The sequence below is a fragment of the Tympanuchus pallidicinctus genome, unplaced genomic scaffold (genome assembly GCF_026119805.1).
Source record: "Tympanuchus pallidicinctus isolate F22 unplaced genomic scaffold, pur_lepc_1.0 scaffold4, whole genome shotgun sequence".
NCBI classification, from domain to species: Eukaryota; Metazoa; Chordata; class Aves; order Galliformes; family Phasianidae; genus Tympanuchus; species Tympanuchus pallidicinctus.
Genome location: NW_026294758.1, coordinates 48,080,659 through 48,095,529, shown reverse-complemented (window position 1 = coordinate 48,095,529; position 14,871 = coordinate 48,080,659). Strand labels below are relative to the sequence as shown.

Here is a 14,871-nt window from a genome sequence, read left to right as displayed (position 1 = left end):
TGGAGTGCTAAACTCTCAGGGCTGGTTTAAGACTCAGAAAGTACACGTGTTGCCAATCCATCATGTTACTAATACTAATTAACATAGCAGGGACACAATAAAGCCCCAGAACCTGCGCACATTACTGAGCTCACATTACCACTATATAACAGTCTCTCTATTGACCCAACAAAAGCACACATTGGAAAAACGAGATGCGGTCTCTTCTGACTCAGTGAGACATATTCAGCCAAAGAAGAGAACCAAGGACTCCCATTTATTATTGTCCATTATTACTCTGGTACATTACGGAGGGGAATTCTCAAATCACGTAGGATGACATTTCTACTTTGCCAGCGCCTGTGTGTGCTCCAGGCTGCAGGGCAGGAAGTCCCCATGCAGGCAGCAACGGCCACTGTGCTGCAGGGGATGTTCTGCTCCAGCAGATGTAAAAGGGAGATCTAATCTGTCAGTTTACGTTACTGCTACTTTCAGTTCTGACCCAATCAAATCTTACTGTTCTACTCTTACAACAGTCCCTGTACAGACACAGGAAATACAACCATCATAACGATTAAATTAAATTCCACCCCTGGCAAGGTGAACATTTATTTTTAGCTCTCGGAAAAGCCTTCCTGTTATTGAGACATCTACATAACCTTGTCATCCTCTCCTATCAGTCTGTGGTGGTTCCACTAATGTTGAGACAGACACATGATGTAGATCTGGAGAGAACTGAAAGGAATTTGGACAGCAAAAGATTAGCATGTTCTTGTTGCAGTGATGCTTAACAGGATGCAGTGCAGCTCTGTGGAAGTTGGGGGCAAGCTGATGTCTACTTTCTTCATTTTCATGGCTAGGATTTTATAGTGCCTATGGGTGAAATCAGTAAAGCTCACTCACCAGCTCTTGAGGCTGGGGTCTGTCATCCTTCAGTGAGCTGACTATGGAAAGCATGAGTTTAATCATTATAGCATGAATTTCTTCTAAGTTGTTGAACTTACCATAGGTTTTCTAAGCTCACTGAGTGCCACAAATGAGCTGGGTCCTTGGGCACGTTCTCACATTTCCTTTCTTCTTGGTCAAAACTTTGAATGATTTTTCCTGAACCAGCTGTTAGGATGTGTTCTGCTAACACCAGTATATTTAGACTCCTTCTAATTGTCTTATTGTCCCTGTTCAGGAAAGGGGACTTGTCATTTATATTTACATATATCACAAGTGCCTGTCAGCCAAGTTTCTAGTAGTACATGGTTATAACAGATGTAGTATCTACTTGTTGGACATTCTGGTGTTTCTATGTTGGAAATCAGTACTAGACAGAAAATATTGCCTAAAAACTTGGAAGGTGGGGCCTAAAGAAAATCTCTTTCATGTGCAAGTCACAGAGAAAATATATGTCTGGAGTATCAGACTGAGCTGGCTAGAAAGCACTGCCCCAGCCCTGTGGCTCCTCTCTGCTGTAAATAGAAGAAGAGCTGACAATTAACATTTTGAGCCAGCAAATTGGTCATGTAGGGAAAGCAGAATCTCTGAGAAGTGTGTTGTCTTCTCTTTTAAGTCAGAAGAAGTTAAATATGAGCCTCATCCTATTCCTCCTACACTCAACATAGAAGGTTTTCTGTTGAATTCAGCAGAGTTGGTTACAACCCTTTACTCCCAGAAATCAGTTAATTTTATGCACTGAGTGGTTTGACACTTTGTATAGTTGATATCGTGCCGGATGGCCAAAGACCACGAATTATCCAAGTGTCACAGATGCTAAATCAGAAAGTAGATGACAGTGTGCTTGCTATGTCATATGATCTTAGAACAGTTTGTGGAATAGTCTTTATTATTATTGCAAGTAATCATAAGTGCTGAAAAAAATACCATAAGTAAAATAGCATTTTCTGAGTACAATGTGTCCAATGTTCTTAATGTATATACACATCTGCAATATGTTAAACTCAGACCTATGCCCATTTAATCTGAAGAATTTCAATGGAGTGTCTGTATGGAATGAGGGATAGAGTTTGATCCCAGAATGCTAAACAACTGCAACTTCCAGGAACGGTTTCTCTTAGATTTTCATCAAAATTCCTGTTTATAATAATTGCATTAACTAACTATGCATTTATAACACATTACTTGGTTTTAGTGGTTTATATAATGTAAGCTTCCTTTACCAGACAGATCAGACACATGGCCATGTGCAGAGCCACAGTACTGAATGTTTGTCAGGATAGACTCTGCTGACAGAGATGACCAGGGTACTTATTTCAGTAGAAAATCCAAGGCAGTCAATGAACAGGTGCACGTCTGAGAGAAAAAAAGATTTGGAAGCATGCTTTGGAAGCATGTTCTCTTTCAGGGCTGTTAGAACACTGCCAGGGGACACTCTACACTCTGCCAGGGGACAAAGTCATAAAACTGGGATAGGGCAAGAGAAGCACCCAACTGGATGGAGGTGCTCCTAAATGTCCAGCCAGGCACTGAATTCTCATCTGTGCAGGCAATGTTACTGCTTCATGAGGTGACTCTGGTGCCACTCCTCCATTTGCATTGAATTATACTTCCAGATCAAATGCTGCCTGCTGCCACCTCTGTGCTTCAAGTAGTTTTTGATTCTCCCAACGACATTTCTGGCAGAGCCAAACCTCAACAAAGCAGAACAGAAGACACACAGCAGTACTAGTTGTGAATGAGAAAACAGGTAAAAGTAGGCTAAGATTTTGTTTATATAGCTGTAGAAACCTTTGTCACTTCAAGCACCACCTAACATCTTGTGGAAGAGGGCTTGTGTGTGTAAATTCTTCTATTTAAACACGGGAGGAGTTTGAGATAGTGAAAGCCAACGAAGTAGTGAAGAGTCTGCAGCACAGGTCTTATGAGGAGCCACTGAAGGGATTGTTCAGTACAGAGGGTCAGGGGAGACCTTATTGTTCTTTACAACAGCCTGAAAGGAGGTTGTGGTGAGGTGGGGGTCGAACTGTTCTCCTGAGTAACAGTGATAGGATGGAAGCCTGGGGTTGCACCAGGGGAGGTTCTGTCTGGATATTAGGAAACATTTCTTCTCAGAAAAAGAGGTGGGACATTGGAATGGATTGCCCAGGCAAGTGGTGGAGTCACAGTCCCTGGAGGTGTTCAAGAAACGTGGAAATGTGGCACTGAGGGACATGGTTTAGTGGGCACGGTGGTGATGGGTTGATGGTTGCATTTTTGATGGTTGATGGTTGTTTTTCCAACCTTAATGAGTCTATAATTTTACACCTGCTGTGTTGGTTGTTCACCCCTTGCTTTCCTATTTGCTTCTGTTTCCTGGTGTAGCAAGAAGCATGTGAGTGCCAGCTTGCAGTAACTGCACAGGTTCATGTGGACAGATCCTCCTTGGAGGAAGGGCTCATCTGGTTTCCAGGGTAAGTTCTCAGAAGGGTAGATGGTCAAGTCTGACAGAAAGCTTCAGTGGAAAGGTCACAGAAGTGGATGCACTACAAAGTGTCTTCTGCACAGTCTTCTGAGAGACAAACCAGCATTCCCTTTGACATACCTTCTATGTCTGGAAGGGACTTGTATCTGCATGAACTCTGCAAAAAATGAACCTTCCTGCTAGCAGGGGTACAGCTAGCAGCATGGCCTAGGTCCCTGCATATAGAAATATAGTGTGAGTCTGTCTAGCTTATTTTAAGTGATATATTGCCAAATTCTGATCCTGCTTGTAAGGCTGACTAATACCTCAGGTTATCCCATTAATTTCAGTATTGCTGCCCAGACAGTGCAATGATACCTAGGAAATGAGAACACAATCTAGCCAGTTATGGTTATGTGACTGAGTTTTTACTGCTAAGCACAATGTGCCCTACCCAACTTATTTGATTTAGCAGGTGCTTTACTGGCATTTAAAATATTTTGCATATGATCATAATGCATCCTGAGGGGAAAAAAAGCCAACCTTAACATTTTATTAGTGAGACTTCTTGCTGTTTCCCTAAAATAAGGCAATCAAACAGACAATTTATATTGCAGAGCCTTGACCTTTACTTTCCAGGACTGTAAAACAAAACCCCAGACCCCGCACTTTCTGCATCTGGTTGACATTTGAATAAAACTGCCAGAGTGCAAACAAGATTTGAGACAACATCTCCAGCAAGCTCTGCTGTGAGTCTAAAAATATTCTTGGCTAACTTACTTTTTAAGGCCATATGTTGAAAAAAAAAAACCCAACAACCCAAAACTTCAGTAGAATTTATTGCAATAAAGGATTTGCCAAACTACTTAAGACATTTGGGAAGATTATAGTGAAGTACATTAGTTGCTGACTTGACAATTTGCTATGCTCACTGCTTGTATATTGGATTCTTGATATTCACGCTGAGAGTTGATCTGACTTTCTAGTACATTTTAGCAAGAAACCTGCCAAGTGTCTACTGGCTTATTAAATGCTGGGAAACCAAAGGTCAGCTGTGTTTATAAGCCACAGCAAAGACACTGTGGATGGTACACAAGATTTTCTCATGGCATTTTTCATATTCAGACTTTCAGAGGAGGACTGGGTGAGGGCTGGTTTCACTGGTTGCCTCAGAGTGCCTCCTGGTTTGCCTCAGAGTCCCCTGGCCACGTGCTTAGAAGCTGCAGAGAAGCAGTTCTATTTCCACTGTGCCATCGATTCCCTACATTGCTGCGTCTAATGATTACTGTGCCTTTGAATCTCGTTCATAGGGCCACAGCCAGAGCATGCTCCTGGTACAGCCCTGCTGCAGCAGGGCCCATCACAGAGGGCAAACCTGCCCTGCCTCCACAGCCCATCCCCAGGAGCTGATTTCTCCAAGGCTGCTGCAGGGTGAAAGAAGCTGCTGCTGGGAAGTTGCTGTTCTGTGCCTGACCCAAAACCAGCTGTGCCTGGGGGAGACTTCCTGCCTACTCCACCAAACTTCTGATTGGTGTTCTCTCACTTACCTGCTGTGGCAATTCTGCTTTGCAAGCGCTCCAGTCACCTTTACCACTTCTGATTTCAATCCGGTTTTACATGGCTGGAGATTGTCCTAGTGTGATGCACAAGTTTCCCCATAAAGGCTAACCCTTGCCCTCCTTGCCAAAGCAAACATTCTTACAAAGGCAGTGGAATCACTCTCACAGTCAATAAAATTTTCTTCCATATCATGCTATACAGAACACATTGCTGTCAACATTTCTTACATCTTTATTATATGGTTTTATTACATTTACTTGTCCGACGTGCGAAGGTAACAGAAAATTCCTCCTCTTTCTATAAAGGTGCTTACCAATACATAAAGTGGAGATGTATATAAAAAAAACAACAAACCAAACCAAAAAACAACCACAAAAACATGCTTATTTAAAACACAAGAGGACAAGAAGTTGAAACTTGATCATTTAAATCATTTTAACATAGAAGCCATTCTGAAGGATCTGTGCTGCAGACAACAATCTCACCGAGATTCACCTTGCTTTAAGCACTGCTTACAACAGACTGATGGAGAGTGACATGAGAAACAAACCCACGTTTTAATGGAAGATAGCTGCAAAACAAATTGCTTTGTAACTGTTGGAAAGAACTGAGAAAAAAAAAAAAAAGTGATTTTCTTATTTTTAGTTTTTATTTTTTTTGTTTATTTTTATTTTTTCCCTGCCATTATCACCACCGGGGATATTTGCGCACTCTCCCAGCAGCGGGCGGGGAAACCCGGCCATACCCGCGCACTGCGGGCCCCCAGGGCAGCGGCAACGGGTAACATCTCTGACCAAACAAGCGGCAGGAGCTCCCGGGTTTGGCGATGTAATCCGCTCCCGACGGCTCGAAGAGAGGGCACGATCAAAGCATTCTTCCGGGGAATTCGCACCCGGGGCTGCCGTTTGGTTAGCCGGCCCGAACCCTGCTAATAAATCCCCTGGGAGAAGGGGCGGGATAGGAGGACGGGAGGGGGCCTCGTCTCCTGCACCTGCACGCTTGCCATCCCCATCCCCGCCGCTCGAAGCGCGATGCGGAGCCGGACAGCAGCACCTTCCGAGGGGGAGAGATGTCCTGACGGTCTCGCGAATGCCTCGGAGCTGCTTTTCCTCTGCCGACTTGGCGCGCACACGCACTGGGATAGGGCAGAGTCCCTCGCGGTCACTCCCCGACCCCACCCCGGTCCCGGAGCTCAGCCACAGCCGCTGCAGCGCCCTCCATCGGCACAACGCTGTGCTCCCGTGCAGCGCGGCGGTTCCCGAGGGCAGGATGGGGAAACGTTTCCCCGAGGAAGCTCCAGAAAGGTTCTGCGTAGCTCCCCGGGTGATGATGACGGTGAGGAGGGAACACCGGTTTGAGGAGGGGGCCGTGATAGAGGCCGTCACAGCGGGCGCTGCGCTGAGCATTTCCCAGCTTGGAAACCAATGCCCGCTCCATTCTGTCCCGTCCCTTCCCGTCCTGTCCCATCGCATCTCGCAAGGGTCGCAGCTGTCACCGCGGGCTGAAGGGAAGCAGGAGCCGATGCGGGGCCGCAGCGGCGCTCCCCGCGGCTCTCCCGTCCCCCGGGGAAGGGGAAGAGGAGCGCCCCGCAGAACAGAGCTCAAACAGGAGGAGAAAGAGAATGTTACACAAACATGCTTTAAAGTCATGGCTGGATTTCACAGTTCCCTGTGGATAAAGTAAACAGGAGGGAAACTGTTTTGTAATTTACGCCAGCGGCCCGCAGAAACCGTACTTTGTAATTTGGTGTCGGTTTACAAGAAAAAGGGACTTCTGTTTCCTAACCTAGCAGGTTCTTTGTCATGCCCGCGCCTTTTAAGAAAGACCCCAAGGGGGAAAGTGGAATTCTTTAGGTATTTGCCTTTTCGTCATGCCTGTAAGCAGCAGCGGGAGACTCTTTAGGGATGAATGCTACCTGCCGTCGAGGACGCGTTTCCCCGAAGCGAGTGCGGCGAGCTGCATTCTGAGTAGGCGAACGCTGCACAGGGACGCGCGGCTTCCGCACACCTCGGCCGAACAACGAGGGCCCAATCCGGCGGCTGTCCTCGGCCCGCCCGCAGCAGATGCTGCAGCCCCGGGGCGCTCGCCCTACAAGGAGGGGCTGAGGGCGGCGGCACGGCGCGTTCCCGTCCGCTGAGACAAGAGCGTGGGTTGTCTGCGCGTGCTGCACGCGCCGCTCACGGAAATACGTTTGCCCTTACAGGAGAATGTTTTCCGTGTATAGTTGACATATCGTTGGCTTTCGATCAGCACACCGATGAGCGCTTTTTTTTCTCTCACTTTCCTCCCTTCCTTCCCCTCCTTTCCTTCCTTCCTTTTCTTCTTTCCCAAGGCATACCCCATTTATTCTGACTTTCCTCTGCTAGGCGCCGAGCGGGTCCAAGCTGAGTGTCATCCCCATTCTCCCCCTCCCGCTCCCGTTTGCAGCCGCGCTCCGCAGCCCTGACTTCGGGCGACAGTGTTGGTCCACCCGGCCCTGAAAGCGCGGCAGCCGTCGGAGAACGGGAGGAGAGAAAGAGCTCTTCCCAAGTGTCACGGTGCGAACGTTACGGAATTAACGAATACTTTGCCCCTCGGTGTTACAGGGAGTGCGGGAAAATCACAGAGATATCGCTGTGTTTCCAGACTCGAAATAAAGTCATTTCCACGCATTTCCCTCCTCGCAGCGGGACAAAGAAGGACGACAAACGAAAAGCTCCGTGAGCGTTCCACCTTTCCCCACCACTTTCCCCCGCCGCGCTCCCCGTAGGCTGGCGTGCGTCTGTCACCCCCACACGCGTCACTCCTCTCTCTCCTCCTCTCCTCCTCCCGTTCTCCCCACGGTTATGACCCGCACCCGCCGCCGCCGCCGCCCTGCTCCCCTCCGCACCACCCCCACGCGCGTCCCCGCGCCCCCCACGCCCGTCCGCACACACGCGCGGAGGCTGGCAGGCGAGCGGCGGGGCGGGGCGGTGTCGGCGCGGGCCAATGAGGGCGGCGGCCGCGCGGAGCGGGCCCGATGGGCGGCGCGGGCGGCTGCGGACGGCGCTGATAACGCGGCGGGGCCGCAGCGGCGCGGCGAGGCGGTCGCGGTCCCGGTCTCGTTGGCGGCGGCAGCGCTCTCTTTGCCCTCACCCGCCAGAACCCTCCGGTGTCAGCAGACGGCGTGGCGCCCCGTGGGTCGCGGGAGCCCGGCGCTTAGCCTGCCGGCCTGGGATACCGAACTCGGGTAAGAGGCTCGGCGGCGGTGAGGATGGGAGTTCGGAGCCATCGCTTCCCGAGTGCAAAGGCAGTGGAGCTCCAGCACCGCCGTGCGTGGTTGGCGGGAGCCGGCGGGAGCTGTCATCCCACGGCCGCGCCGGGGCTGTTCCTCCCGCTCCTTCCCCGCCCTTCTCCCCGCGGCAGACACGCTCCGGCCGGCGCACAGTTCTCTGGGCAGCGGCCGTCGAGGAAACTGAGGGGAGCCCCGCGGGTTCCGGGGTACGAGACCAAGGGGCGCGGAGGGAGGCATCTGGCGGTTCGCGCCGTGCCTATCCGACCGCGGGCGGGTAGCTTGACCCTTCTCTTGCAGCTGCGGCGCGGAGCAGCCATGTCCGAAGGACGCGCCGCTGGCGAGTGGGAAATCGACGTGGAGAGCCTGGAGGGGGAAGCGACCGAGGGCCTCGGCGCTCCAAGGGAGGAGGAGGAGGAGGCGACGGCGGCCCCACGGCGGGGCGGCGGCAGTGAGCCGCGGAAGCTGAGCCGCACGCCCAAGTGCGCCCGGTGCCGCAACCACGGCGTGGTGTCGTGCCTGAAGGGACACAAGCGGTTCTGCCGCTGGCGCGACTGCCAGTGCGCCAACTGCCTGCTGGTGGTGGAGCGGCAGCGGGTGATGGCCGCGCAGGTGGCACTGCGCCGGCAGCAGGCCACCGAGGTGAGGCGGAGCGGTCGGGTCGGGAGGTCGGGTCGGGACAGGACGGGGCGGGTGGCCCCGGCTGACGGCGCCGTCCGCCCGCTCTCCTAGGACAAGAAGGGGCTGGCCGGGAAACAAGCGAGCCTGGAGCGCAAAGCTGTCTACCAGAGGCACGTCCGGACGCCCAGCTTGCTGGCCAAGAGCATCTTGGAAGGTAGGTCCGGCGACGCCGAGCCGCGAGTGCGGCTGAAGTCGGCGGGGCTGCCTCAGCCGAAGTAACGCGGAGCGGCCTCTGCGCCGCCGGGGCGCGGTGCCGTCGGGCTCCTCCGCGGCTCCCGCTCTGCGTGGGTGGAATCGGCGCGGCAGGACCTCAGTTCCCCCCTCAAATAATGCCTGAAATGTTAGCGGCGGTAATCTGAAATTTGAGAGTTAGTGTTACAAGCCGACATTCTTCTTACATGAGTACCCAGCCGTGTTCTGCGGTGCCGGGCAACTCATTTGCGGCCGTATCCATCAGCAAAGGAGTAAATCAAACCGCTTTCTTTCTGAAGAGAAAGCTTAACACAGCAGCTCTGTTTATTGCGTTACCAATGGTGAGATAGGCACGACAGGCTGCTCGGATTTTTTTTCCTGCTGAAAATGTCAGCTGCAGAAACAAGACGTTGGAAAGATCCATGTCTTAATGAGCATATATATATTATAGTTCTCTCTGTCTCTTCGGGTCAAGCCCCAATTTATGTCTGTGGCTGCTTTAATTATTTTCCAAATTGTAGCCTTGTAGCATTATGATCATCAAGCTCTTTTTATTATTGTTATTATTTTTTAATAGAAAGCTCTTTTCTTTGCCTGTGTGTGTACAGTTCTGTCCTGTTAAACTTTTCTCTAATTTTCTCCTTCAATTCATTCTTAAAAAAAAAAAAAAAATCTCTTTTTTCATGTATTTATCTTAACTTTCTTTTTCTTTTCTCCTAGTTCTCCTTGGAATTTTCTACCATCTGTAACAATATGATCATAGTGATTCATCTTTAGAGAATAGGAATGGCAGCAGCTATAGGTATAGATATCTTTCTTGGCAATGGGGAAACTGTATGAGAGGAGTGGGACTGAATAGGAGCAAAATCCTCTTCTTGCTCTTGTAATCAGTTCCATAATTCAATAGGATTACCTCACTGGGTAGAGCAAACAGGATTGGACCCTGTCAGTTATGTTAAATTAGTACATTAGCTGAATGCACTGGATATTTGTTTTATTAATGTAGTACTTCAGTTCTGAGTAGGTGGAATATTTGAGTACTTGTTTATCATGTTTATTAAAAATACTGCATTATTAAGCCGTGTGGTTCAGTACTGATCATAATGCATGGCAGGGTATTGCCTTTTTTCAGTCTGCTGCTTCCAATGGCCACTGTGAATGGCTGCTCAGCTAGCTCTGGGGGAAAAATGCAGGGCAGAGCCGCAGGGCTGGCTTCTCTGCATGCAGGGAGTGGGGAAGGATGTGCCTGAGGGCGCAGGGATGGCAACTGAGGTGGCACGGTGATGAGGGTAGGAACTGCACAGGGTCTGCAGAACGTGCTCCGTGCCTGGTGGACAGGCTCTGAAGGGAGCCCCTGGTGCAAACACAGCTATCATATTTTTCCTGCATGGTTCCATTCCTAATGCTACTTCATTGTTTTAGGTTATCGTCCTATTCCAGCAGACGCTTACCTGGGAGGAAACTCACCTTTGCCACCCCCTGTAAGTGACAGGATGAGAAAGAGACGGGCTTTTGCTGATAAAGAGTTGGAGAACATTATGCTAGAAAGAGAGTACAAAGAAAGAGAGATGATGGAAGCTACACAAGCAGCTGCCCTCTTCCTTCCGAACCGCATGGTGCACGGAGCTGAATACAATGCGTACAAAACCGCCTTCAGCCCTGCTCAGGTTGATGCTCCCGGCAAGGAGTTCTGCAATTTCTTACCAACTTGCCTTGATCTAACCATGCAGTACTCGGGATCTGGCAACATGGAACTTATTTCTTCCAATGTCAGTGTAGCTACTACCTACAGGCAGTATCCCCTGCCTTCCAGGTTCTTAGTGTGGCCGAAGTGTGGCCCCATTAGCGATGCCCTCCTGTACCAGCAGTGCCTGCTGAACGCTACCACTGTCCAAGCTCTCAAACCGGGGACAGGCTGGAACGCCAAGGTGGCACAAAGCCCGGAGTGCCCGAACACTGAGCAGGACATCATGTCTCCGAAACTGGAGAATCCACTCCTCCTGACCCACACGTCTGACATCCAGCAGGCATGCAGTGAGGTGCCGTGCCTTCCCCAGGAGGCTCGGGAGAGGTCAGCCTTCTCTCCTCCAAAAAGGACTTTCTCTCAGATTTCCGATAAGGATTCTCTGGCTCCTCAAGAACAGGCACTGAGCAAGGTCAGCAAAGACACGGCCAAGCCCTCTCCACCTATCAAATACAATCCATTTCAGTCACTGTTCCCGCAGACATTTCCAGACAAATCGGGAGCAGAGCTGAGAGCATCGTTTATGAAAGAGACTTTTGAAGAAGCATCTAAGAAATATAGGGAGTTCAGCATTAAAGAGAACCAGAAATACAAGTTTACTATAGATAAATGTACAAAAGACTTCTTTGGACCCAAACAGGCCACAACAAAACTGTCAGCAACTGAGCCACTGTCGTTTTCAGTTGAATCCATCCTTAAATGACCTTGTGCAGAGGCTAATGTCACCCAGTGAATAAACTGCAACATCAGTGTAGAGAGCTTGTGTGCTTCGCCTTCTGCAGAATTACTACTGCCCACCTTTTCTCTTAAAAGATTTGTAAAGAGGAGTTTCTGCTGTAAATGGTAATTCATTCTTTTTTTCTCAAAATGGCATACATAAATGTTGTTTATACAAACATGCATGTTTTCAGAAGAAAAGTGAATTTATTTTTAAAAATTGAAATGGCACATACAGAAGACTGTAGTGTTCTTTTAAGCAGAACTCCAGACCACTTAATAAAATGAGTTTACCTGCAAAAACAGATCTTCTTTGCCCTGCCAGTAATATCCCCTGATCTTAGATGTGTCTCTAGTCTCTTGCAATCAAGTGTGCTCTGCTGTCAGAACACACCTATTCCTTTGTGGGCTGGTACCGATGTACTGAGTTATCTTGGTGGGGTATGTGGTCACCCTGCTTTCACCTTCCAGTACCTAAGGGAAGAGATGCATGTAGACTAGTATGAATTGGAAGGCTTCTGTTATTAACTGAAATTTGCTGTTCTTAATTTGAAGGTGAAGTGCTTGCTAGCATAGAGACTGACTTAGCCCATGCCTCTCTACAAAACTTCTGTTCCTAAAGCAAAGACTTACTGGGTAGACTGTGTTTGGGGATAATGAGCTTTTTGGTTTTTTTGAGTCTTTTGGGGATAATGAGTTTTTTGGGGTGAGTTTTTGAATAAAAAATCCTCTTTTTTAAATTCAGTTTTTGAATAAATGCTTTTATTTTGAATAGATGCTTTTGGCTGACTTCGCTGTTCCTCTGGGTTTTCACTCCTTAGAATATTTCCATCCTAAAAACATTTAATTCTGACCTGCAATAGTCTGAGAGTCTCGAGCTGTGGTAATTGGAATGACCGTAGAAATGGTGCACCGAATCCTTATTGCTAGTGAGAAGTCAAGTCATGATCTCTCTGTTTTGTAATTCTGGGCCCTTTTGCAAGGGTAATAAAAAGAAAGCAGTAGAATTTACCCCAGAAAGTGAGGTGCCCTTGGTGCTGTGGTTACAGAGTTACAGCTCTCACTGTAACTGAGCTCAAAGGAAACTTTCTGAACTTGTGGTATTTTGAGTTTTTTTCCTGTATTTCAACATTGGCATTTCCACTTACTGCTGGTGCCTCGGTTACTCCTGTTAACATTTCAACCCAGCAGAAGCTGCTTGGTCAGCTGAAGGGAGCTGTGGTTGTTCTCAATTTTTGTTATTTTCTAAGGGCAAATTCTATTTGATGTTTCTAGGCAAAATCTCTAGACTCAGAATGGTTTGGGTTGGGAGGGACCTTTAAGATCATGTAGTTCCAACTCCCTTGCTATAGGCAGGGACACCTCCCTGTAGACCAGGTTGCTCAGAGTCCCATCCAGCCTGGCCTTAAGCACCACCAGGGAGAGGGCACACTATTATTTTCTGATCTTACAACATTTACCATACAGCTTGAACGATCATTTTGCTATAAATAAATCTGAACACGAGCATTGCTCACTCTGCATCTCTGACCACGTTTGGTGTCGGTGCTGAGTGGTGTCGTGGGGGGACAAGCTGCTATTTGTGCATGGGGTGAATTGTTTGCCAGAGTGCTTTTCTGAGATCCATGAGTGGCTTGATGCTATTGCCAATCACCTCGTTCAAGCAGCAAGCTCTGCCTTTTGCTTGGAGAAAAAACATTTTAACACGTGTAAATTTTGTATGACTTGTCTTTTAAAACAAATAGAAAAGAAATATGTTGTTTCAGGCAATAATAATAAACGATAACACAAACTTAACAGGATTTTGACACCAGCCAGAGTTTTACTTTACAGAATCATTCATACTGACCAGACTTTGCCTGCCTGGAAACACATCTCCAATGCAATGAATTGCTTTTTCACATGCTCAGACTCTGTCTTTTGCTCAGCTGCCATTAGAGGGAGATGGACCTTGCTTGGGAGCCGGGGCTTCTCATCAGTCAGTTAGGCAGTCACACCAAGCTGAGCTGCTTTTACATGGAGCAAAATTCTTCACACTTAATATTAATTTGCTTTCACCAGAGCTTTCCTTCTTTGGCTGAACTGGACATAACATACTAACAATAAGTTTTAATTTTATCAGAGTTGCTTTGTTATTACAAATATGAATCATTTTGTTGTTCAAGCTGCTGGAGTAAAGTAGGATGGCAGATGAAAGACAGTTCAGGAACACATAGTAAAGCAATAAGTACTGTAATTAGTTCTCTATAAACACATTTTACTTTTTGCCTGACAATGAGCACATCCAACACCATTCAATTTTGCATCTGAAATATTTTTTAAGGAAGTCAGTTGTCTTTATTTATCATTACAAAAGAGACCAGAAAACCACAGCCCTCCAAAACACTTGCCATCTCTTGACCTTTTAAAGAGCCAGTTCAACTAAAGGGATGAAAACCCTCAAAGCACTCAAAATACACAAAGTACTAACCTATACCTATCTATATCATGCACACACATAGACGTGGACAGAGGCATATACACACATACATCGACATACACACACATGTACGCATACACATATGCATACACACACACCTACATGTACACATACACATGAAGCGACCCACAACCCATGTCTGTGTTCCAGATGATTCTGCCTAAAGCCCAGCCATCAGAAGAGGAGTGACATTTCTATTATTACTTTAAAAACGTGATCGTTAAAGTGAAACTGGAACAAATTTTGCCTGCTTCATTTAACAGATCAGTCTCACTGGAGTCAGCATTTGGCCACACCATCCCGCTTTCACTTGCTCATTTCTTGTTTCATTAACCATTTACACTTGTACTTTGTTTCCTTTCATAAAACCTGGGCCCTCCTTACACTGTTGAAAGCATCTTATATGCCTTGAATGCGTGTTGCTATTGAATCAGTTCTCCTCATGTTGGTTAAAAACATGTATAAGGATTGTTGGAGGATTATTAGCTTGAACAGGCAGACTACTTGTGATTTTCCTCATGCATTTTCACAGTGGATGCATAGCTCTCCTCCCTCAGTCTGCTGCATGTTTCCCTGGACCAGAAGCAGAGATTTGTCCATGTGTGCTGGTGGAACTGTACAAACTCAGGAAGGGGAGGAGAAGTCATTGCTCTTTCTCTGTGGCCAAAAATGTGATGTGAGACCTGCATGAGAAATCGCTCAGTGCTAGGCAATGAATTCCTTGCAGTATATAAGCTGTTAACATCCTATGCTCCCTATTCCTTAAATACAGTGTTTGTGGCATTTGGTGTACGTGTGGGTGCCTGCACCTCTTGTTCAGAACCACCAGCTTTCTCTGGATACAGCATGCACGTTTGTGCTGTGCTCATGATGTCAGACTG

General features: G+C 47.9%; 1 protein-coding gene across 2 annotated transcripts; it reads left to right on the top strand.

Moving 5' to 3' along the window:
* The first annotated feature begins 7,959 nt into the window (after positions 1 to 7,959).
* On the top strand, positions 7,960 to 13,167 carry DMRT2 (doublesex and mab-3 related transcription factor 2). 2 transcript variants are annotated; one of them, XM_052701342.1, is made up of 3 exons: positions 7,960 to 8,819; positions 8,910 to 9,012; positions 10,473 to 13,167. In XM_052701342.1, the coding sequence occupies exons 1-3, from the start codon at positions 8,160 to 8,162 to the stop codon at positions 11,495 to 11,497; spliced, it is 1,788 nt and encodes a 595-aa protein (XP_052557302.1). In that variant the 5' UTR covers positions 7,960 to 8,159; the 3' UTR covers positions 11,498 to 13,167. The 2 variants fall into 2 exon arrangements, with proteins under 2 accessions (XP_052557302.1, XP_052557303.1); XM_052701343.1 differs by lacking the exon at positions 7,960 to 8,819 and adding an exon at positions 9,771 to 9,852 and having other exon boundaries at positions 8,848 to 9,012; positions 10,473 to 13,165.
* Positions 13,168 to 14,871: the final 1,704 nt, after the last annotated feature.

Coding starts and splice junctions, on each gene's coding strand:
- DMRT2 (XM_052701342.1), top strand. CDS start 8,160: ATGGGAGTTCGGAGCCATCGCTTCCCGAGTGCAAAGGCAGTGGAGCTC. Junction 8,820..8,909: donor GCCGGCAGCAGGCCACCGAG/GTGAGGCGGAGC, acceptor CCGCTCTCCTAG/GACAAGAAGGGGCTGGCCGG. Junction 9,013..10,472: donor GGCCAAGAGCATCTTGGAAG/GTAGGTCCGGCG, acceptor TCATTGTTTTAG/GTTATCGTCCTATTCCAGCA.